General features: G+C 34.9%; 2 protein-coding genes and 1 long non-coding RNA gene across 5 annotated transcripts in view; 1 reads left to right on the top strand and 2 right to left on the bottom strand.

Moving 5' to 3' along the window:
* Positions 1-1,475: 1,475 nt before the first annotated feature.
* Positions 1,476-5,098, top strand: LOC149690135 (uncharacterized). Of its 2 annotated transcripts, XM_089869626.1 has the most exons (4): positions 1,478-2,235; positions 2,302-2,576; positions 2,645-2,808; positions 2,896-5,098. In XM_089869626.1, exons 1-4 carry the CDS (start codon positions 1,719-1,721, stop codon positions 4,949-4,951), a joined length of 3,012 nt encoding a protein of 1,003 aa, XP_089725752.1. In that variant the 5' UTR covers positions 1,478-1,718; the 3' UTR covers positions 4,952-5,098. The 2 variants fall into 2 exon arrangements, with proteins under 2 accessions (XP_089725751.1, XP_089725752.1); XM_089869625.1 differs by having other exon boundaries at positions 1,476-2,576.
* LOC149690134 (uncharacterized) lies at positions 5,031-7,106 on the bottom strand. 2 transcript variants are annotated; one of them, XM_089869628.1, is made up of 3 exons: positions 6,908-7,106; positions 6,010-6,822; positions 5,031-5,949 (listed from the first exon to the last, which is right to left on the bottom strand). In XM_089869628.1, exons 2-3 carry the CDS (start codon positions 6,812-6,814, stop codon positions 5,072-5,074), a joined length of 1,683 nt encoding a protein of 560 aa, XP_089725754.1. In that variant the 5' UTR covers positions 6,815-6,822; positions 6,908-7,106; the 3' UTR covers positions 5,031-5,071. The 2 variants fall into 2 exon arrangements, with proteins under 2 accessions (XP_089725754.1, XP_089725753.1); XM_089869627.1 differs by having other exon boundaries at positions 6,010-7,106.
* Positions 7,107-10,650: 3,544 nt separating this feature from the next.
* The window catches only part of LOC149690132 (uncharacterized), a 58,982-nt gene continuing 45,401 nt past the window's right edge, over positions 10,651-24,231 (bottom strand). Inside the window, exon 3 of the long non-coding RNA XR_016383623.1 lies at positions 10,651-11,604. This is a non-coding gene — a long non-coding RNA (uncharacterized LOC149690132). The remainder of the gene's footprint in view (positions 11,605-24,231) is intronic.

Below are 24,231 nucleotides of genomic sequence, written 5' to 3'. Positions count from 1 at the left end.
TGTTATCAATACAGTTTAAACAGCACAATTAAGAAGTGTCCTATTCAAGGGTTTGAATAGATGGCAGTCAAAGCCAGGAAGATTCGATTACTTTGATACAGACTCCAATGTGAAAATAAACGGCACGGTTTCCTATCTTAAATGGTTTTCACAACTCGATATTTACCTAAATAAAAGGTCCTGACTGACTGTTGAGAAGGAGGTACTAATAATCGAAACCTTTTTGAGTAGAACTAAGTGTACTGGACTACCAGAGACTATAAAAATTTGCTCTTCTTACTTTGGGGTTGTTTTACTTCGATTCACCATTATTTCGCCATGTGTAAAGCAGCTAAGTTATGTTTTAAGTGCTCACAATTCAACGTTTCTGATAAGTCTGCCTATTCAGACTACAACATTTTGACTCATTAAGATGAGTCAATTTGGATTGAGTAAACTAGTTGGGACTTGTGAACTAAAGTTGGACAGGTTGAATTTATCACTGACCAATTTTAGCTGACTCAAGTTTTTGACCCATCTAGTTGAGTCAAACGTTGTATCGTCTTAAAATGCCTTAAGCGAAGTGTCAAGGAACATTGGGTCTGATACATTTAGTGTCGGAGGTATGGCCCCCTAAACTATGGCCCCTAAAACAAGGAAATAGGCACACATGAGGAGTAAGACATATCAGATTGCTCCTCTTGTTTAGACAATTTCAATAGCCTCCAATCTAAGAATACTGATGAGCCTTTACCTGGCACAAAAGCACGTTTAAAGGTGGAAGTGTGCCTAAGCTGGTAATATGAAGTAGTTTAAAGTAATAGCATAGTAGTGGGCATTTTGAACAAGAACTTAAACTAACGATATTAACTTGGTACGATTAAAAGAAACTTGACTTCAAATTCTACCAACAAAGAATTATTTTAAAGTCATTTTCTAAAATGTATTAGTGAATTTTGAGGGAGCACCTATGCATTAAGAACTCCCCGTTTATAGGTGTTACGCATAACATATTTTGCTGCTCGTTAAACAGAAAATGTTATTTAAGCTAAGTTCGCATAGAATTTAGCATGGTTTATGAGGGCACAATGATAAGTGTTAGCTGTATTTGATATGGCAATCTTCGTTAAAATTGAAAACCTCATTATGTTATTTCAGTAACATTTTGGGATATTATCGACAATGTAATTGGGATAGTCTATACAGAGTGCTTCTGATTAAGTCTGCCATTAATTAAAGGGAGTGTTCTTTGGGTCAGACGGAGTGATGTGTTTATTGTTAGCATTGACAGGAAAAACCTTCCCTTTTCTACATCTTAAAGGAACAAGCAATGCCGGGTAACTTTCTCTAGTTCACAATAAAACCAAGCTCACTACACAAGGTTCATCTCAAATTAAGAATCTTATTTGAACCCTAAAAATTAAGCTTCGACAACCCAAGGACAAGCTAAACTCCTAATTATTGTCTTCTACTAACAATTATCAGAAGTAAATAGGGGGAAGTAGGTTTCTCTATGGTTAACTAGTGTAAGTCGTCCATTTACCCTTAAAAACAAGTTGAGTAGTCAAAAATTTGAATTCGTCCAATCAGCGAGAGTCTGAGATTTTACCTCGTTTTTTGTCAACGCGCCATCGTTCGGATATAAAGCGAATTATAAAAGTTCAACCGGGGTTGGGAAACTGTATTAATATCGTTGTCGTCTGCATCGTCCGTCGCTATCTGCGTACTTAAGGTTAACGATGGATCAATATGTTCAATGTAATTTAACTTATCGAGAAACCAGTGAGAAGAAAACTCAAGCAAATTTTAAATTTAAAACCAACAGTAAACATAAAGGTATTCAAGTTAATATTTCCTCAACTGTAAACAAGACAAGCGAAGAGTTAAGCCTTTGCGAGCCTATCTCTAAGCTAAGCGTGGAGGAAGAAAAGAAAGTGGAAACTCTAAATTCAAATAGAAAAAGGAAAAACAATGACAGTGAACAATGTGAGCGTAACCCAAAATATAAAAATGCACTAACTATTGGATGCATCGGAGCGTTACAAGAAATTAATCAGAAGAATAATAGTGTTGATAAATCATTTGATGAGCCACAGTCAGACCTTTTAAGAACTTTCTCAAACATTAGCGGTACCACTTTAAACAATCCGTTAGAATCAGTATCCGTGCTAAGTCCTGCAAAACTTTACTCTTCCAATAACCCTAAAATATCTGACCCTATTCGGAGTGTTCTTCCTCTTATTGAAGAAAGAAAAGGTAATCAAAGTTTTAATTTTCATTTCATCAACCATATATGGGTATTGCAATCTATGATTTTCACAGATCTCGAGTTTGTTTTTATACGAAACTCTCTTGGCTCATGTTATTGTTTGGAAGTTTTCCGAAAAGACTCGCTGCAAGATATTGGTGGTGTCTATGAAGTTCCAGTTAGAATAAAGTTTTCATCGGAAGGAATTGTTTCTGTCAATTTGCTTTTCAAGCCTGTTATACACGAGACATATTGGGATGCTGAAATAATGGATGTGGATCCAGTGCCTGTTTTTAGGGCTCTCAATTATCTTAAGGAAACTAACATGTTTTGTTCAGGAATTAAAAAGGTATGTCTTCCCCAATGGATACTTATTGCACAGTGCAAAAAATTAACAACTGGTTTCATATATTATAGGATCTTCCAATTGCAAAACCTAAGAGTTTAGAAATAATTCACCATCCTTGTGAAAGGTGGCAGTCAAAGCACTGTCCAGTCTTATTCAGGAAAACTAAAGTACAATCTTCAGTTGCATCGGCAGAAAAAGGATCAATGTGTCCTAAGTGCTCTGCTTTAGAAAAGTAAATACTGTTAGCTAACACAGGCTAAGGGCATTAATAAACTCAAGTATGTTGTCGTTAAATCCATTGCATTTTCACTTTTTACAGGTACCTTACACGTAGACGGAAAACGATTCCTGCAACCCCAAGAACCAAGCTTAGAAGAAGATGTATCAGTTCGAAATTTCCCATCCAAGATTTAACACCCAAAAGCCGAAATATCCGAATTAAGAACTTACGTAATGAAAGATACCGACAAAAGAAAAGATTAAGAAAATTGGAGAAAGACATCAAGGAAAATTCAGTAACTCTTAACACAGAGCAAAGTTATGAATTAGCACAAGTGCTAAGTGACATAAATGTAAACCACAAGAATGACGTAAAAAGAATCATTTTAGAGGTCAAGAAACAAAACCCTCTTCTAGCCAAAGCATTTAAGATATCTTGGGACACGGATAGTGAAAACACCAGACTAGGGGAAATTTTGAAAGACCAGGGGAAAAATTTAGGCACAAGCACAGGAAATAGATGGAGCGCTTTAACATATCGTCTTGCCCTAACACTATATTCACGATCACCGGCTTCGTATAGAGCTTTGAAGTCTCTCAGAATATTAAATTTGCCAAGCGTTCACACTATTAAAAGAAAGGTACAGAAATTTAAATGTGGTGCTGGAATAGATGTAGAACACCTCCAGAAAGAAAGTATGAAATTTAAGAGCAAGTTTGAACAATATGACGAGATAAAGAAACCACCACAAGACGGTTTCTTAGTTTTAGATGAAGTTAAAGTTATTGGCAAAATGGTATGGAATGCCAATACCAATGAATTCATAGGATTAGCTATGGATAAGAATGAAATCCCATCACTTCAAAATTTTTACAAATCAAAGTCTCTGAATGAATGCCTGGCAGCCCAATATGTTTTACAATACATTTGGCGCTGCACTGGAGATAAATTTGACGTCATTGGTCCTTTTTTTCCTAGTGCTTTTCCCTTTTCCCACGAACAATTAACTGTATTAACCCAGAAGTGCATATTCGCTTTTCAATCGGTTGGTTTTTTAATTTCGGCTATCATTTGTGATGGAGCTAGTTCCAACTTGAAAATGATTAAATCTACGCACGGGGTGACGGGTCAATATTCTTTCGCGACTGAAGATAATGGAAGTTACAACTTCGAAGTTCAACCAAGATTTAAAAACCCCCTTTTACCGGATAGATGGATTTACTGGATAATTTGCCCAAGCCACCAATTAAAAAATTTAATTAATGGATTAAGTCATTCTAAGGAAGATGGAACTAGATCGTTTGAAAAGGGGGGAGTTTCGTTTGGTTGGAAACAGGTCCAAGATGTTGAAGCCAGGGAAGATATAAGAAAAGATAATCTTGAACTTTCTCAAGTTAAAGGTTTGCGCCACTCTTACATTGAGCGGGATGCATGGACCAAATTAAACGTGACTCCGGCAAAAATACTTCAACAAAAACCATTTTTAAACGAACTTTTTAATTATGCCAATCCAAACTCTCATTTCTTACCTAATAATGATGAAGCTAAAAGAAATGAAAACAATACACCTGATTTTCCATGTGATAAAGAAACTACAATAGTTGAATCACCCCATGATAGCAAGGAAGTCATGGCTTGCTATGACTTTCTTTCGGCATGTCATAATTTATTTGAAGCTGGTTTTCTTTCCCACAAAAAGGTGTTTTCTCTTGACTCCGAACCAGTTAGAAATATTTTGAAAGGTTACAAATACTTTGAAAGCTGGGCGATAGAGACTATTAAGAGTGGGAAACTGTTGTCAGGAAAAGAAGGAAAGTGTTTTTTAGCATGGCAAACATGGGATCTTTTGCGTGTTATGGTTTTTGGATTTTTTGGCTTTGTCAAAGACTTTCATGAAAGATATAAAACCTTTTATATGTATCCTGTAAAAGTTAATGGCAGTATTGTAGAATCGTTTTTTAGCCAATTACGTTTTATAACGGCTGGAAAACTTACAAGCATTAATTACAAAACCGCGCGAAGATCGCTTCTTATTAGTGCTGATATGAAAAGTCCCGCAAAAACTGTCAAAACTGGTGAGAATATTTATAGGAATGTTGAGTTAGACGTATCGTCAATATTGGATTGTACTAACGTGGGTCAAGAGACTGTTTAATAAAACGAGAGAAAACAAAATCTTTCAACATCCTAATACATTTCAAAGCCAATGCAAATTATTGTAATGTTTATATAGGAACTTATTTCTTAGTTTTAGCTTGGCTTTAGGAACTAATGTTTAATAAACAAAATCATTATTAAATTTTTTTTTCCTAATTCTTCCTCTAGTTGAAGTATTTTCACAAATTTGGTCGTCCTTTAAGGGATATGTTTTATCACAAATCTTTTTACAGGTTGGTTTTGAAAGACATTTTTTTTCTTTGGGGGCTGTTTTGACTATTTTCGCCAGATCCTCCAGATTATCGTTATCAAAAACGTTTCGTTTCTTTGACTTTGAAAGACTTTTTTTTTCTTTTGCGACTGCTTTGACTAGATCCTTCTGACTATCGTTTTCAAAAACGTTTAGTTTCTTTAATACTGAATTTGAAAGACGTTTTTGTTCTTTTGCATCTTTTTTGACTGAACTTGTGACTATTTTGATTTGGTCCTCGTCATTTTCGTTTTCAAAAAGGTTTGGTTTCTTTAATATTAATTTTGGTGTGACTTTTTCAACTGGGTCATCATCATTTTGAAAAAGTTTTCGTTTTTTTAAGGTTTGTTTTAAAACAGATTTTTCTTCTTTTGAGGCTGTTTTGACTGAGATAGTTTGTTTCGAGTTTATTTTTGTTTGAATTGGATCAGAAGTTTTCCTTTTATTTGCACTTTTTGTCTTTGATTTTTCTACCTTCTTTGACCCCGATGAAATGGTGTACAGCTGGTCTCTCAACAGTTGGCCTCCTTGACCACGGTCTTTGTTTTTCCTGTTTTTTTTATCACATTTAGCTAAGATTATATCGTTTAAAAGTGCATGGCCCATCTTCCTTAAGTGTACATTTCTAAATTCTTCCAGAACCTCTTGTGGGAAGCAACATTTCTCAAAATCTTTTATTGATGACACAGCTGAATAAAACATTTCTTTCAAAGTTTCATTACATTTAAGAAGATTCATTGTGTTTTCTAAAACAGAACATAAATTATTAGTAAAAAGCTATGACTATCAGTTTCTAACAAACTTACTTATGACATTCCTCTCATCCATTTTGCTAATACTTCTGTAATGGACAGCAATGATATTAGCTACTTCATTTGCATACTGAACAAGTGATTCATGCAAGAAATACATGCCACCATTGTCTCTGTTATGCATTGCTTTTGGTATTGTATTGGCAGTTTTAATGGGGTCACAAAGTAGCTGAGAAATATTTAAAAGATGTGAGGCTTTATTGACTTGGGAGAAAGAGAGGTTTGAATTGTTCATTCGCGCCTTATTAACTTTAATAATCTCCCCAAGGGTTCCTCCCCCTAATCTGTAAGCTGCGTATAGAATGTCTGTTTCTTTGTGCCTCAAAGATACATTTTCAATATTTGCACCAGCGCTTGCATTGCCTTCTGATCCAGATAAGAGCTCAGATTGTGCATTTGTTTGTTGTTGGTTATAGCAATCAAGAATTGCATGCCCCATCCAATTCAAAATGATCACTATGTCCTCAATGACTCCGTCAGATTTAGAATTAAAATTTTTCCGCACAATTTCTATAATTTCCGCCTGACTTGATTGGCTCTGATCTTCACTTTTGTCAAACCCAAAGGCTAAAGATATCACATCAGTCCTCCACTGTTGCCAAGAATTTAATAACAATCCATAGTCTTCATTAACTGTGTTAACTTCTTTCATCTTCATTAACTCAAAAAACATTATCTGCGATACTTTTTCTAGTTCACCTGTTGTTCTTAATTTGGAAAACAACTCAAAACGATTTTTGTAAATGGAAATCACTTTGAATTCCTCCTTAGAATGTTTTAATATATCGTTTAGGTCCATTTCAACTTCTAAAATTTAATTTAATCATAATGAATATTATACTTTAATAATTAGACTATTATTAAGTTTAAAATATATAAATAAAATACATACTGAACAACGTTTTGGGTCAGAGATCAGAGAACCAACATAAACAAGAGCAGACGAACTTTAGAAAATAGTTCAGTCTGTCACGTGATCTATGTGTTCCTCCGCGGTTTCCCGCCAAAAAGTGTGGTTAATGCGTGGCGCGAAAAATCACGTAAAGTGACGCCTCAAAAAATACATAGAGAAACCTACTTCCCCCTATTTACTTCTGCAATTATTTAAAGTTTTTTTCATAAGTTTTGGAAGTTAAACTTATCAGGGACTCCCCATTTACGAAGGACAGGGATACCAAGCTATCCTATCGAATTGTGGTGCTACACTTTGTTCTAAGAACTATAGTAAAGGAATATTTTCTTCACGAAATTTTAATTTAACAACGCAAGAGAGATTTCGCACAGCGTGTGAAGAATGGTTGGATCCTTGGCTTCGGTGTTCAATGATATTACAGCCTAGGTCAATGCAAATTTCGGAGTTTCATATAGACAATGTAATTTTAAAGACATTCGTAACGTTTTAATACGGAATGTCGTGTTTCACCGTTGAAAATTCATGTTTTTGGACCGAAAGGAAGTCAAGCGCTTCGTTTTTCATCACATTAAGTTACTTGACTCGATATGAACAAATCTGAGTGACCTTTTAATTCAAGATAGTTAACGACCTAGTTGCGCTACAAGGTACTACATAGCACGTGATAGTATAGACAAAAACTAGTGGCTGATATAGTGGCAAGATGTTTTAGTAACCTATCCAGTACCACTTTCTAAATGTCTGTCTTCTTACCGAGCATCTAATACTAACGATCAATTTTCAGGTGATCAGTAATTTAGAGTCGATTTCTCAAACATACAAAGTGTTTTTGAAAGGACAGTAAAAAGTGTCCTTTGTTCGATTTAGAGTCGATAATGTCATAGAACATTTTAAACTCAGAATAGTCTGAAAAACGTCTCTTATAGTTTCTTACAGACCATTCAGAAACACGTTGTAGACACATCGTTTTTCAGAATAGGAGGATTCATACCATTTAAACAAGGAGGCCAGGCTACTTTGACGACAAAGTAGTCTGCATTTTTGTCCTCAAAGTAGCCTAGAATCCTTGTATGTGTACATTGTATTAATACTACTAGTCTGAAAACTATGTACACAATAGACTAGCGGTCGCCGGTCAATTAGACCTTATTTTCGTCTCGTTTGAAAAGTGGAAAGACAGTTTGCAGGAGTCACGACTACGTTTGTGATTTAAAAGGTTTTCCAAAACACGAATTCGTCCTGGTATCTCGACAAAGTCCATGGCGAAGGAGTTTTAAGGATCTATAAATAGTTGGTAGCACCCCTCGCTCTCTAGAGACTAGAAAGATAGAATAATAGACGGCCGTAGAGATAGAGTGATGGGCTGGGAGCCAGGAGAGACTTAAAACGGAAGAAAGAAGACCCAAGAGGATCTGATTCCCAGCTACTGGAGGAAAAATTTATATTTAGATATTTCTTTTTTTGCTTCGAGAGTGCTAAGCTCGAACTTCATGTCGCGGCGCGGTGGATACTATATCTTTCAGCGGCGGGCGCGAAAGGCGAATTTAATCTCTTCGAGCTCTCTTTGCCGCCTAAGACGTTTAAACAGTTTTGTTGTTGTTTCTTCCATTCTTTTCAAGATTTATGTGTTCGAGCATGCGCGAAGCGTTCCGCCGCTTTTATCAACTCAGTTTTTTTTCTTAAATGTTTATAGTAAAATAGGCGCCATTGTTTCTAAACAAAACCCATTTAGAAAGAAGGGATAAATTGAACTTAAATGTCAATGGAAACTATTATTTAACAAGACTCATTCTGTAGGTTTAATCCGAGATTACGGCGAAAAATACACTATATGTTTGTTATTGTCAGTCAGTTAGTTACACTTTTAGAATTTGCTTTTCCCAAGGGAATTGAGGTGGACTCTAAATTTATGGGTTAGACAAGTAATTGCTTAAGCGAAATATGTGCTGAATATAGTTTGCTATTCTAATATGGGTTTCACGCAATTGTAAAAAAAATGTAACTAAAATAATCATATTGGATATTTCAAAATGTCCATAAGGTTACATATGTTTTAATGTATGTATAATCGTATGTATGATGTATACGATCAGGCTCTGACTTGATGTTGTTGTCGGCGGTGGCTTGCCAGACTACCACCTTTGGCAGTATAAAAGCTTTCGTTCATCATTGAAGGGAGAGGTTTGTGGTGTGGTGAGGTGATATTTTAAAAGGATGAGAATTATAAAAGTTGAAGCATATCATTTAATTGTACTAGTAAGGTTAAGCATTGTGAATTGTGTTTTACGTTTGCTCGACATATTTAAAAGGAGAGAGAGCGCGAGAGAGAGAGAAGATTATGGGATTCTACTACCTTCAGAATTTCTTTCACCCGTCGACAATAATGATTTCACGTTTTCAATCTAGCTCCCCTATTTCAACATTCAAAATATATTAAGCCCAAATTGAATACCAGGTCAAGGGTAATTTTTCTCGCATCGCCAAATTGAATTAAGATCATACGTATTGAGCGTTAGACATTTTCTTACACTGTACATCGTAATATCTAAGTTCGTTAGCGTCGTTCTAAACAGTACATCCTCATATTATTGATGAAATATTGGATTGGATATAAGTTACCTAAGCAAGAAATCGCAACAGCGCAAACACTATGGACTAGTTGCGGCATTTCCTACTTCCTAGCCCTCCTGAGAAAGCTGGCCCAATCCAGATCATATAGTTTAACGAACAACTGTTCATTTGGTGTAATGGATCGTTTCTGAACTTGAACAGTTTAATGGAAGACTCGGATGAGGTACGGAATTAGCCACGGTTAATGGGAGAAAGTGTTGAGCGACGACAAAACGTCCAGAGTGAAAGGAGTAGTAATTTGTTTCATAACTAGTTTCACTTATTCATGATTGTTTTTCGTGAATCCGATAGTCTACATAAACCAAACCCATAAGTATAAATCTCAAGGAGTCAAGGCCACTCGAAACTCCGTTTCTATGTATAATTTAGATTATGGTTTAAGACGTAGATAGAAAATAGGACGAAACTGAATCAATAATAGTTAAGGTATCCTAAGAAGATTTAATTGAAAGGTTAAGAGGCATAAGCCACGTTTAGTTATTATCGTCATTTCGGATATATTTCCGCAATTCCTAAGAAAAACAAGTTACAATTGGTACTTAAACTGAGTAAAGTGCTAGTCGAAAACCCGTCTCCTAACACGGGATTCGTATCCCTGACTTTTTATTAGGTCATTGCTAAGGAAATTTTCCAAGTATCCCAGACTTTTTAGGTTATTGCCAAGGAATGTTTCGAAGCATCCCAGACATTTAAGTCTATTGCTAAGGGATTTTTCAAAATAGTCCAGACTTTCCAGGTTATTCCTAAGGAGTTTTTCCAAACATCCCACTCTTTCTAGTTATTCGTAATGAATTTTTTAAAAATATCCCAAAATATTGCCGACTAATTTTTCCAAAAATCCCCGACCACTTTTAGGCGATTACCAAAATTAGTTGATCGCCTTGGTTTCATATTTAGCACTGCTCCATGTATGGTTTGATGAACCATAGGAAATTCGTGACGTCATTCATAATCAAATAGTGTACAGGGACGTAATTGAGCTAGCGACAAACAACAAAAACATTGAAAAAATGGGTCTTACATTTAGTTAACCAAAGATGGTGACGCCTCACATGCGCGCATAAACACGACGCTCACATACCACGCGAAAGTTCACAAAGCTAAATTTGGTTAAACTAATTATGACGCGACTAAAATGTATATTTTTTAAAGTTTTAGCGCGACTAGGAAACCGTTTGCACAATTTTACATTCCAAATTCTATTGCAGTGTCACAATATGTTCATAGTATAGGTAGTCCCACGATGCTCTAGCTATCACTATAATAAACATGGATCCTCGTTGGTCTGCCTTTAGCTGTTCCATCGATGACTTTTAGAAAACAATGTTAACAGGTCCTTTCAAGGTGACATGAACATGTGACCTCCAAATTTGCGCAAAAGGGTAAGGGTCTATGGGGACGCTGCGCTTTGACATGAAAGTTTTTAGTGCACGTTGCCACATTTAGTACTTCTCACTAATTACAACTAGCATTGCATTAGACGCAACGATCTGACCTGACAGGGTAAGGGACTATGGGACGCTGCGCTTTGATCTGAAAATTTTTACTGCACGTTGCCACATTTGGTACTTCTCACTAGTTACAACTAGCATTGCATTAGACGCAATGATCTGACCTGAAAGGGTAAGGGACTACGGGACGCAGTGAGCTGACCTGAAAGGGTAAGGGACTACGAGACGCAACGCTCTGACCTAAAAGTTTGCTAATGCGTATGGAAAACAATTTACTCACCCACTAGTTTTGGCACTCCTATGAATTCGCTGATAACCGTAAATGAATCCAGATTTAACCATAAAAAACACGCAAAGTTCCATGTACTTAACCGTTAAACCGCACCGCAAAAGTCAAAGTTCACACAAAGTTCAATAGTTGATTCAATCCGATACGGGAACCATCGTGAAGTGAAGTAGTTTCAAACGCGATTTCGTTCCTGCTATTCCACGTGGAGCGTGCTTGCACTAGACCATCTGATCTCTCGCTGATGGCCAACGAAGAAATTTCCATCATGATCTCAGTCAGTCCATGGGTCAGTCAAGCATAACGACCTGAAATTAAATTCAATTTGTAGTAACTATTATTTCATTATGTATTCTGAAAATATAGCGATCACGCCATCATATTTCTCTCCGACCAATTTTACACGTCCCTTCATTTGTAGAAAAGTCACTTTGTTGTGCTTATAAACATATCATTTCATGCCAGTGCTTTGCATTAAAATCCCTGACGTTCTAAGGTTATCCCTGATCAATTTCTGTCTAGAACACTTGACCAACATGCCTCTAAGAGGGAAAGACACAGAGTAGAATATTGCCTTCCATCTCGCTTTTCGGCACCTGGATTCGAGGCGCTTTGGGTCCAGAGAGTGCGCACAAAACGGCTATGAGTCAACCAACTTCTATGGCTCAATCCTGAGGAATGCCTAAACCTTTTTTTACATCGAAGGGGCTTATGCTTCGCATTGCTCGACCCATGGTTAGATTTGATTCGATGGGCCAAAAGAAATCCCCGCCTTATCCTGAAATATTTACGAAAACGTTTTTAAATCCATTACTAAGCTGTGACCTTTTCCCCCAATTTTAAAAATTCTGACTTATCCAGATACCGCAATAACATGAGTAGGGTTGTTTTTTAACGTATTTAGTGCAACTTCACCTTAAAGTTTGCCAAATATGGTGCCAAGATGTGGAAATTAGGTTTTTTTTTCTACCTTTAACTTTATAACCCTCAAAACTTGAAGTTACATTGTTACTTTCAATTAATTTGTTTGACACAATAGACCATTTTGAAAGATTGGTGGTAAAATAGAATTTATAGTTAGACCACCTTGTTGTCTTTAGATGTAACATCTGATATGTAGATCCAAATATTTCAAACAATATGGAATTAAATGGACTGGTAACGTTGAAGCCAATTGAACGTCTTTGGGTCTACATACCTGATGTACCGTCTTATCCATATGTCTAGTACACGATACTGCAGCCCCCTTTGAATAGGGTGCATTCTAATATGTTCTGAAGGGTGGAACTTTTTTACGTCTTTATCATTTAATTTATGATTAATGCAAGAAAATTCCCACGTTAACTTCATCATTGAATTATACTTTGATAGATGGGGAACCACCTCTTTACCCAATTTATTAGGATAGCCACTCCAAAGAAATGTCGGAACAACTCCAACAGTGCTTAACATACACGTATGTACAGAGTTTTTCTGATAAGTCTGCCTTAACCGTTCTTTGAAATTGAATGGAAAGTGAAAGATAATATGGAGTCTCTACAACCTTTTGTTACGGAGATATGGGTTCTCAAAACAATGTGTCTCTAAAACAAGGAAATAAATCACGCATGGGGTGTAAGATAAATCAGCTTTCAGTAGTTTTCAATTTAAAAACGTTATTGAACCTTTATACAGCAAAAGTATAATATTAGTACACGTGACGCACGCCTGTAGACTAAAGCTAATTATTACACTTCGTAGTGCTAGTTCGAGAACGACACGAGAATTGACTACATTCAGTTTTGCAGTACCTCCATCTTCTTATTTAGTCTGTATTAAGCCGTTGACAGCGCCTCATCAGAAGTCGCCTTACGAGAATCTATGACGTTTCACCTACGTCACTTTATGACAAGCTCTCAGTAACCAGGGACAAACTTATGGACTATATCTGATGAGCTAATGGTTTTACCCAAAGAACACGCCCATTAATTTATGGGAGACTTATCAGAAACAACCTGTATATTAAAAATAAAAGTGTACATGATTTATGAATTAAAATTAGCCCCGAGTTTTGAGTGAAACCGTCATTAGCAATTAAAATTCGGGTGTCGAACGCCAACGCAAAAACGGGTTTTTAGTCTCAGACTCCCTCTCTATATTTACAAGTCAACAGCCCGATATTTTTTTTAAATTTCGGGTCCAAATATAAAAAAAATTAAAAATTAACGTATATTGACGATATTTTGCAATGAATTTACACCCCTTAGGAAGCGATACAATTTATCATAAAGAGGCAAGCGAAATTTCTACCGTAAATGCATTAATTTTTCACATGAATATAGAATTTCTACACGAATTGGTCACTTTGGTATCTAGTTGCATATTCGCCCAATGTCAGTTTTTTTCATGAAGTATTAATTTATTTTAATATTATGTGACTGTCTAATTGACGTATACCTGATCGGTATTTATTTTTGATTAATCTCAAAGCTAATAGTCGATTCAGAACATGGGAAGAACTTAAATTTGGAATTAAATGTTAAATTTAATTGTAATTAAATATTTAAAATATTTGATTTCTAAAACATTTAATTTTTTCATGAATTACTCTATTTTTTAATTTTTGTCGATTAATTCTACTCCTACTTTTCAAGACAATATTATCATATATTTCATAAACGAGACCCAAAAAGCTGCATTTTTATTTTGCACACGACATCTAGATGGCGTTTGCAAAATATTACTATATACGGAAAATTTGACGAGGGAGAAGCCACTCTGTAATAAAGTCTTTCTGAGGGTGTAAGATGGGAAGCGTATAAAGCCATTTAACGCGGAAATACACTCGGGATTACTTTTTACAGTTTTTATTTCAATATTAGAACGGATTAAAGGCATATCGCCCGAATTTACGGCATTAAAACTTCCAAAGAGGTAATACCGGGGGAATACGCCAGTGGCTGATCCCTCGGACGAGGTTGTTCGCTTTTCGACTCTTTCGAGCGATGTTCGGGGCTCGCGAAGTTCGCCTAGGCGCCTCGCTATCACGGCGATTCGATATTATGCACGTAGGTAACCTCGTATTTTAAGCTTAAGATGATACTGAGTGGAGATTGCAGCTGTGAAGAACCGCGCGCTATTAGGGGCGCCTCAGCTTTATCGGGAGACGGGAGTCTATAGTAATGTACGCGGGAAGCTAATATTTTCAGTCGGCAGCTCTAAGCCTTTGCTTAACTGAATTTTCTACTTTGATTAAAATATTAATTTTTTAAGCTAAGTATAATTTTTGTGATCTAAGTGAGACCATTTTTGTTCGTAATATATTCTTTTACTAATAGCTCAAGTGTTGTTTATTTACTACTTGAAGTTCCGATATAATTTTATAAACAGATTAGCATCATTAGCCGAGCCGATATTGTAAATTAACGGATGTCAATCTCCTTCTTAGATACACCTCTCATTAATATTTTAGGACATTTAAGTATAATTTTTGTTGTCTAAGTGAGACCATTTTTGTTCGTAATATATTAGTTTACTAATAGCTCCTTAGAAGATTGCGTTTAGTGAGGAATTTTAGCTTGACCATTGCAAGCAAAACTCTGAGGCCATTGCCCAACGTTCAGTGAGCCGCTTCGTCACATTATCTTATTACATATAATGATAAGTTTAACCACGGATATCCTGTTGAGATTGTTTTAAAGTTCCTAACTCTCGATTTTGAAGTTATATACTGTCTAGTGACACTTGAAGTTCCGATTTAATGTTATAAACAGACTAGGATCGTTAGCCGATATCGTAAATTAATCGATGTCAATATCAAAGCTTAACTGAAACACGGATACCAATTTTTTTTAACTCATTAATCTAAAATAAAAATATAATCTTTCATATTTAAAAAAATACTCAGGTAGTATTTATAAAATATTAATTAAAAGACGTAGTAATTGTCTAGATTAGTAAAATCCATTATCGGTAAGTGTACTCATACAAATGCCCATTTGATTAAAGTTCCTTTATAGAAACTAGTTCAAAAGAAACGAAAATTATATTTATATTTCTCCTTTAATATCACAAAACGTTAACATTTCTATTTTGGAATAGAAAAACTTCGGGAATTATGCAAAGAAGCTGCCAATTTTGGTGTCAGAAAATAATAAAATTCATCATCTTTTGAAACTTAACCTGAGAAATTTAAATTAAAGAATAGCTTGATATCTTTTCCAGTGGGTAATTGTTTGATATTGATATTTTCGTTTCATTGATTTTAAATAAATTGGTATTGACATCGGTTAATTTACGATATTGGCCAATTGATCATCACTAATAGTTTAAATAATTTCAATTAAACGGTTCAAAACCTTCAGGAAAAGCTTAGTTTTATAATGAATAAAATTCTAATTTTAAAGTAATAAATTAATTTATCGTAGGTAATTAATTTACTGCCTTAGTGTTATTTATGCTGAAATAAAATTATGCAATGAAAGAGGAAGTGACGTACATTTGCGTGTTTCGCAGGAGATTCAAATGTCGAATTGGTTTAAAGAAGTAAGAGAATAATTTGAGATGGTGAAATGTTTGGCGGGAGATTCAAATGTCGATTTGGATTTGGGTTAGAGAATAAGGTTTTAAGCTCTCTTTCCTTATGGAACCAACCCTAATGTTTACATTTGGATTTGGGTATTTAATCATTGAAATTTTTAGAGAATAGTGTCCCTGGATACATTTCAAGTGTTCTGCTTATTTCCGCTCTCGCGAATTTCCAGGAGGCTCAAAGTATTTGACTTATTTCCGCCCCTTTTCAACCTTGTCTTGCTGTGATTTATTTCGTCGGTTTTATTTTAAGCAGGGACAGAAGTAAGATAACTTTGAGACACTTATAGGGGTCACTGCCTCACTGGACCAATGTCCTATAAATTGATTGGGTGTGCAAAATGTTCTGGTTGCTGGACCAGCTTGTTTTATTTTACGTTGTATATAGTTTTGTATATTTAATCAAGTAAATGTAATAGCAAAACAAGCAATATGCTAACAAAGGCCCAAAGCATTTTTAATTAGATATTATAAATGAAAGTGTAGAGCAAAATCTTATTTTTAACCATTCGAGATAAATCAAGTGTATATGATTACAAGGATTTACGATAAATATTACAATATTTGTCGCTTGCTAAAACATATTCCTATCGTAATAGAATAGTGACACTCCATCTTTACTTCTAATAGAACGTTATGTACTGAATTAAGGGAGGTGCCATTACTCTATAGTTCGTTTACTTCTAAATAACGTTAATGAAGTAATTTTTCCATCTTCTCAAAAAGGGCTTACTATTCGTGTGAAAACTGAATACATACTTCATAACACAAACAACCTACGTAAACACGCGCGAAGCCAAAAAAGTGAAACATACTATAAACTAGGTAGGTGCCTTGCGTGAGTTAAAGTGGGTATTGTTAAGAAAAATATGTGGGATGAGAAAGGCAATTTTGTATCCCACACTGTATTTTAGTTTTAGAGGAAAAATGCCGTATGTCTTTGGAAAATGCGCAATAGATATGTTTCTCTCGCTTTTAATGTTAATTACCATAAAGATGGACGGACGGAAGCGCTATAGTGTTTTCACGTCCTTCAAAACGCATACTAACTAGATTTTAATTTAATTATACGGCAGAAATTAAAAATTATAACTCTCTTACATATGTAAATGCGTTTTGACGAAAAAAGTAAAAACTACTGACTACTATATCACCGTACTTAAGGTCATAAGTTTATAAGTATGACACTTCCTATTCAGCGTAATGCTAGAGACTTAATGATAGCTAGCTCGAGAACGACGCGAGAATTGACTTCACTCGGTTTTGCAGTCCATCTTCCTATTTAGTCTGTGCTAAGCCATTGACATCGCCTCGCCAGGAGTGGCTTTACGAGAATCTATGACGATTCACCCGTGTCACTACATGAAAAGCTCCCAGTAACCAGTGACAAACTTACGAACTTCTGTTAAGATATAATTCTTAAACGGCGGCCATCTTGGAAAATGGATCTCTAATATGTAAGGGTGTATCTTATTTCTGTTTACGCTTAAAAAGATAACCTTTGAACCCAGATACTGTTCCAAATTTTATTGTCACTGTGCTATTAGTTACATATTTGCATTAAAGTACAGCAACTAAATCGTTTAGTTATTTAGATTTTATAAAGTGAAATATGTAACATCTTAGAGATACATTAGACACCGCTCTTCTCTTTAAATACGTTAGAAATTTGAGTCCTCAACAGTAATTGCATTTTACTATATCTTGCACTAAAGTATCATTTAGAATTATTTATACCAAGTAGTTCACGCCTATTTGTTGTCATTAATTTTTTTATTTTTGGATGTTTCACATTTTCGCACTGTTACAATTCGTTACCGAATTTCGCCAGGGAAAAATGATGTAAGATGGACTGGAAATGATGATGAGCGACCTGAAACTACCAGTGTACCTTGCACATGCCCCTATGATGCTGGGAGGACTTCGGTGCCGTAGGTGGGGGTACAGAGGCAACGTTATAGGTATGGGGTCTACCACTACATCCCTCTCTTTCAAGATTTCGCAATCTTACGTGTATTTGAGAAAGTGGTTTCTTTGTATGTTTCACCTTTATGCACAGTTAAAATTCATTACCAAATTCGACCATCCATCTAATGTGTATTTGGGAAAGTGGTTTGTTTGTTTTTATATGTTTGATTGTTACGCAAAGTCACAATTCGTTACTGAATTTGATGAAACTAATTAGCTGATATCATTAACACTAGCACATTGTTTTAAACCTTGTTTGGTTGGCGGACTAGCGTTAAGCTTGACCAAAATGGGATATCTAGTGTATTATGGAGATGGTATAAGATGTCTAAGTATTAGCGCGCCATAGTTCCAGTCCCCGTTTCAAAATACAAGGGGGAACGTAAAAGGAGGCCGGGCTATTTCGCCTCTCCTCAGTCGGAAAATACGTAATTTTCGTCATTCGCGTCGCGCTGACGTGCGTTTTCAAGAACCAATGAGATGCTGGTTGTAATTTAGAGGCGGGGATTAACTCCGGACCTAGGTTTGGACTGGAGATAAAGCTAGAAATGTGGCGAATTTATACCTTCCCACTAGTAAACTAGATATCACTTCTTGGTTTAACCTATTATAAACCCGTAACATGCAGCTTATGATTTACTCGTAATTACGCATCGTTTTATTGAATTTGAAAGTTGAAAAGAACGTTATATTTTAAGAAAGAAAGAAAACCCCACACACATACAGATTTTAGACCCAAAGAACTTGCTTTTCCCGGTTTTCAGATCCGAGTAGCTAACGTAGCTTAGGCAGTTTAGTTTAATAATCATTATCGAGGACGCTAAAATATTTGTTTTGTTTTTCATGTTATCTATTCAAGGTTCATATTATTTTTGTCACTCGACGCATTTCATAATTACGTATACGCAATTAACAACGTAAGTTTGAAACTAGTTTTGTTATAAGAATTTGCATAATAAAATATGTTTATCCTTGGAAAAGTACTTCCTTAAAACGTAAACCCCTGGACAAATTCGTGTAAATGAAATCTCTTATTATTGTTAAAGTTCTGGATAATATCCAAGCACGTCAAAGAGATATATACCGAATATAAAAAGGGAGTTCTTAAGGGCGATTTATAGCTTAAAATATTGTACAAAGATACACGTTAAATCGTGCTTCGTATCGTATAATTATGTTACGAAATCTTCAAAACATCTCAAAATTATTCCATGCAAGAAAATAAAGAGCTGTGTTTGATATTTGGCGATTTTGAACACCGGATTAAAACCTGAGAAAGTCAGCGTTAAAGTATAAATTAAATAAAAAAAATTGCCATCGCTTAAAACATGAAGGGAAGTTCAGATAACCTAGCATTATACGACATTAAACCTTAAAACAACTGCCTTTTTCTAAATATATTAGCAAAAATATTAAAAAAATTAATTATTTCTTATTAATTTGAAACCTTCGTTAAACCATTAAGTAGGTAGTACTCTATATAAACCATTATTGGTTTTGGAAATGAAATATCAAAACCATTCATGGTTCAGACTTTTGGAGAAACCCTTCTTAGACCAAGTTTGGTCGTTTTCTAAACCATGTACGGTTTCTTTGAATTTTCAAAACCATAAACACACCATTTTCAAACCATTATTTTTTACAGTGTGGCATTCAATTCGTCTTAAAACGAGGACTACTACGCCATTCGCCATTGGTTTAGTGTCGTCTGGTAAACCGAACCTCTTACTCCTACGGGATTGGTTGAATTCTCACATTCTGAGAGATGTAAGGGTAAGAGGTTCGGTTCAGCAGACGCCACTAAACCAATGACGTCAAAGTAGTACTCGTTTTTAAGACAAATTAAATGCTAATTATTTTGTAATAAGAGATCATTAATTTTTTTTAAACATTTTCCGTTTATATTTAGAAAATGGCCGTTCTTTCAAGGCATAATGTTATGTTACCTGAACATTTCCCTCAAGAAACAACGATTGTATTGATAAACAATTTCTCAAGTTTAGTACAAAGTTATGTTTTCCTGCATTACTTTGTCGAGGAGACAGTAAAAGGGTACTAGCAGTGTACTAAAAGGCTGTATTTAGGATGGCAAAATATTCTATCGAAATTGATAAAAATCAATGCTTTATCGCTAACAGTCAATCACCAGAAATATCCATTACTTGGATTCGGTGAAAGAGATATCCAAAATCTACCAACAACAAACACACTCCTTTATTCCACCAACGTTTAAAATCTGAACTTGGTAAAAAGTTCGAGTATTAGCCTCGAAAGGTTATAAACTTGAAAAGAGTGCTTCAAATTGAAAGAACGCTCTATTGTAACGGAAATACAGGATCGCTTATAATAGAAAATGGTCTATTCATCAATATATCATTATGGCTGTGCATCACTTCTGACGTGGATGGATAAGACCGTTGACTTTTACATATTGCACTGTTTGATCTTTTTTAACTTCGAAGCTAGAAGAAGGATGAAACGTGTATTGGCACATGCAGACAATAAAAGAGTTCTTTCATAGATACAGCGCGTATAAGCGTAGTGGTCTTGAACTGAACGTATCGTATACATAAGATGGCGAAATTTTTATTGTTATTTCCTGAACTTAATCCGAGTCTTACAAACCAGAGACAACAATAACCTAGACTGCCCACCTACAAAGTTAATAGAATCGGGCTTCAAACTACCTTCGGCATACTTCTTTTAAATAAAAGAGGATTAAGATGCTTAAGAGAATTACATATTCAGAAGCCCCGCCTTTGTTGCCGTAGCAACGATGCATTGGCAGTCGGTTCAATTTAAATTGTCTGAGGACATGCAAATATTAGCTGACGATTAAATGCTACAATACCACAGAAATTTTGGCAAAGTTCAGTAACACCAAGAAGTGATATTTAGTTTATTAGGGAGAAGGTATAAGATGCCTAAGTATTCCCGCGCCATAGTCCCAGTCCCCCTTTCGAAATACAAGGGGGGACTAAAAGAGGGCCGGGCTATTTCGCCTCCCCTCAATCGAAAAATACGTAATTTTCGTCATTCACGTCGCCCTGACGTGAGTTTCAAGAGCCAATGAGATATAGGCGGGGACTAACTCCTGACCTACGTTTGGACTGGAGATGAAGCTGGAAATGAGGCGAATTTATACCTATACTCCCTAATAAACTAGATATCACTTCTTGGTAACACCAAACACTCAGCTATTCCATCGCTGTGTATAGTCGCTTTCGCAGGGTTCTTATTGCGTGATTTTTTTGCGTTTCCGGTTTTGACGTCATTTTGCTCAGCGGTTGCTGACCGACTGCGGAAGAAGACTCTTCTGTGGTTTTATGTACAACTTGTCTATTTACTTATTTAAGTAATGCTTATTATTATTTTCTATAGCAAGGCCTGCTGTTGAACAAAGGTTTCTTTATTCAGAAATGATTTAATCTTAATACCTTTATCCAAAACGTAATCTACTATTCTTTGCTAGTGAACTCATTTAATAGTGGAAAAAGCAGTTTTCTTTTCAAGTGATTTCCGGGGCAGAAAGCAAAACAGAAATTTTAAGAGTACATTTTTTAAAACCGATATGACAAGAAAAGGCGTACGTCAAGGACAAAGAGTCAATGGTTTTCGGGAAACCGAACTCTTGAAACTGAGCATAATTGAACGTACCCATGTTTAGTGGGGATAATTAAATTCAGTATATATACTGTTGCTATGACGTTAGTGTCACATGACTTTCTCAGCACCACCCAGTGTAAAGCTCCATGGTAAATAGCTATAGTCTACCATTCCTTTTATATTTCTAGTGAAAATCCGTTAGACATTTAAAGAACAAAGTACACTTTGGCATACGTATTTATTCACTCGACAATAATATAGTTAAAGGTAATATACAGTTTGTATATGGTTAGCGTCAAAAATATCACAACTTACGGGAAGACTGGTTAAACTTTTTCAATCTCGGGTACTGAAATTCCAAAGTGCATGCAGGAGTTATGGCTTTATGCAAGGCTCACAGTTTAGATTTTGTTTAACTATTAAATCAAGTTACGAAAACGTGTATATATCAAGGAACTATTTTCCTAAGATGGCCGCCGAATCCGCCAATTACAATCAAAAATCATTCAAATCCGCGAAAGGAGTGTGGCATTTAAAAATGCGTCACCTAAGTAATTCTGAATTAAAGTCGAAATTTAGCAAGCTCTTCAAATTAACGGAAATACATATTTTTTTTTTATTTATTGCAGAAGTGGTCATTTGCATGCTTGTTCAATTATGAAGTGTAAGATACTGAAAAAAAACGGCACATTGTCCTGATACGATGCTGTCTGTCTAGGTATGAAGTGTCTATTTGTAAGTTAAGGATTGTTTTGAATTTAAGATTCTTGTCAAACTAAGGCTTTGTTTCTCAATTTTGACGTGATTAAACTATGCAGAAATTCCTCAATGAAAAAATTCAATAGAAGGTAGATGTTTAGGTCAGCTGATATTACACAAAAAAATTTTCAATGGGCAATTTTTCAAGTACAGGTTAAGGCAACATAACATTTTACCTTAAAATAACAGCCTTTATTTCTAAAAATAGAAGGGGAAAATATTGAAAGAATAAATGATCTCTTATTTAAAAGTAATTAAAATTTATTTGGTCTTTAAAAGGCCGACTACTGCCTCGCCATGTTTAGGGATGAGTTCACCATTACCGTACTGGTAGGCCTAAGGGGTTCTAGCTAGCAGACGCCTCTAAATATTTTCTAAATATAAAAGGGAAAATATTAATTAATATAAATGATCTCTTAATACAAAATAATTATTATTTAATTAGTCTTAAAAACTGGGACTAGTGTCGCACCATTGGTTTTGTGGCGCTTGCTAGCTAGAACCAATAAATTGAACCAATCCCGTGCGAGTTCTGGCTAGCAGACACCTCTAAACATGGCGTGGCAATAGTCAGCGTTTTTAAGACTTAAATGCTAATTATTTTATAATGAAAGATCATTTATTTTTCTAATATTTTCCCATTTATTTTTAGAAAAAGGTCATCTTTTCCCTTAAGCAGAAGGATGTAATACGAATTTCGGTAATTTACAAGAGATAATTTCAATTTATAATTACCCTCTATGGTTATTTATGGAATTAGTACTAATGCTCGACTATTAAGTTGCACGGTAAATTCCAACATTCAAACGTAAATTACTAATTTTTCTAGTTAAAGTTTCTGGTTATAGTGGTAATGGTTTCGACTAGAATTTTTAAAAAGTTAACTTAAAAGCCACTCCAAAAAAAAGTACTACTTTTTTACTTATCTTAGGGTGTATCTCAAAAGATTTTTTTTTAAAAATGAGCTAAGTAATTAACAGTATTTCATTTCGGGGAAACATACATATATACAGTTGATTGGCTCTATATAACGAAAAGTTAAGTTATAACCTTAGCTACGCTACATCATACAGTCTCAAAGCCCGAAAAAGTTAAGTTTACAAAACAGGGCAATGAATGGTCTAGACCCGAAGAAAGACTCTGTCAAAAATTATATAGGGTCTGTCCATGGCTACTTATTTAGATGGTTGAAGAATTATTTGGTTCGTCATAATTCATTCTGCTTCACCGGAAATTTGTACAGAGCAATAATTCATGGAAATTAATCCAAGTAATTATTGCAGTTAGTTAAAATTCACAACAACAATTAGTGAAATTCATGGAGTCACGAGGATTTTTTGCTATTTCTATATTTTTTTCACTAAATTTTTTATATTCATTATCATCATATTAGGCCTGTCAGTCTCTATCCGATGCATTAACAACAATGGGAGTGGTTTGGTTTTCATTAAAAAAAAAAACATTACTCAAGGACGCAAAAATACTCAATGTTACTGAAAAAAATGTAATATTCCTGAAATTGCCTGAATTTTAAAATAAAAATAATTATAATAAAATAAAAGACTTCTGAAAATTCCCTGAATATTACTAAAACTATTAAATTTTCCTGAAAATTACCTAAATACCACTAAAAAATCCTGAATATTCCTGAAAATAAACGAATTTTACTATTAAAAAATTAAAATATTCCTAAATATTACTAAAACAATTAAATTTTTCTGGTGATTACCTAAGTATCACTAAAACATTTCTGAAATTCCCTGAATATTCCTGAGAACAACCGAATTTCACAAAAAAACAAAACAAATATTACTGAATATCACTTAAATTTTTAAATTAAATTTTATTTCCTTGTTTTAGATATGCTAGGTTTTAATTTACCATATTTCTAAGCCAAATACATATCCAATAAAAAAATTTTATTTATGGTTAAAAGGGGTCGATTTCTATCAATAGGCAGAATATAACCATATAATTTTGCATTGCAGAGTGAGAAAAGCTTAATTTTAGGTACAAATTGACTCCGGAATAAT

This window comes from Phalangium opilio, unplaced genomic scaffold (assembly GCF_054372755.1).
Source record: "Phalangium opilio isolate 3A_F unplaced genomic scaffold, DU_Popi_V2 ptg000031l_1, whole genome shotgun sequence".
In the NCBI taxonomy this organism is placed as follows: Eukaryota; Metazoa; Arthropoda; class Arachnida; order Opiliones; family Phalangiidae; genus Phalangium; species Phalangium opilio.
This window is presented reverse-complemented; position numbering and strand designations above follow the sequence as displayed.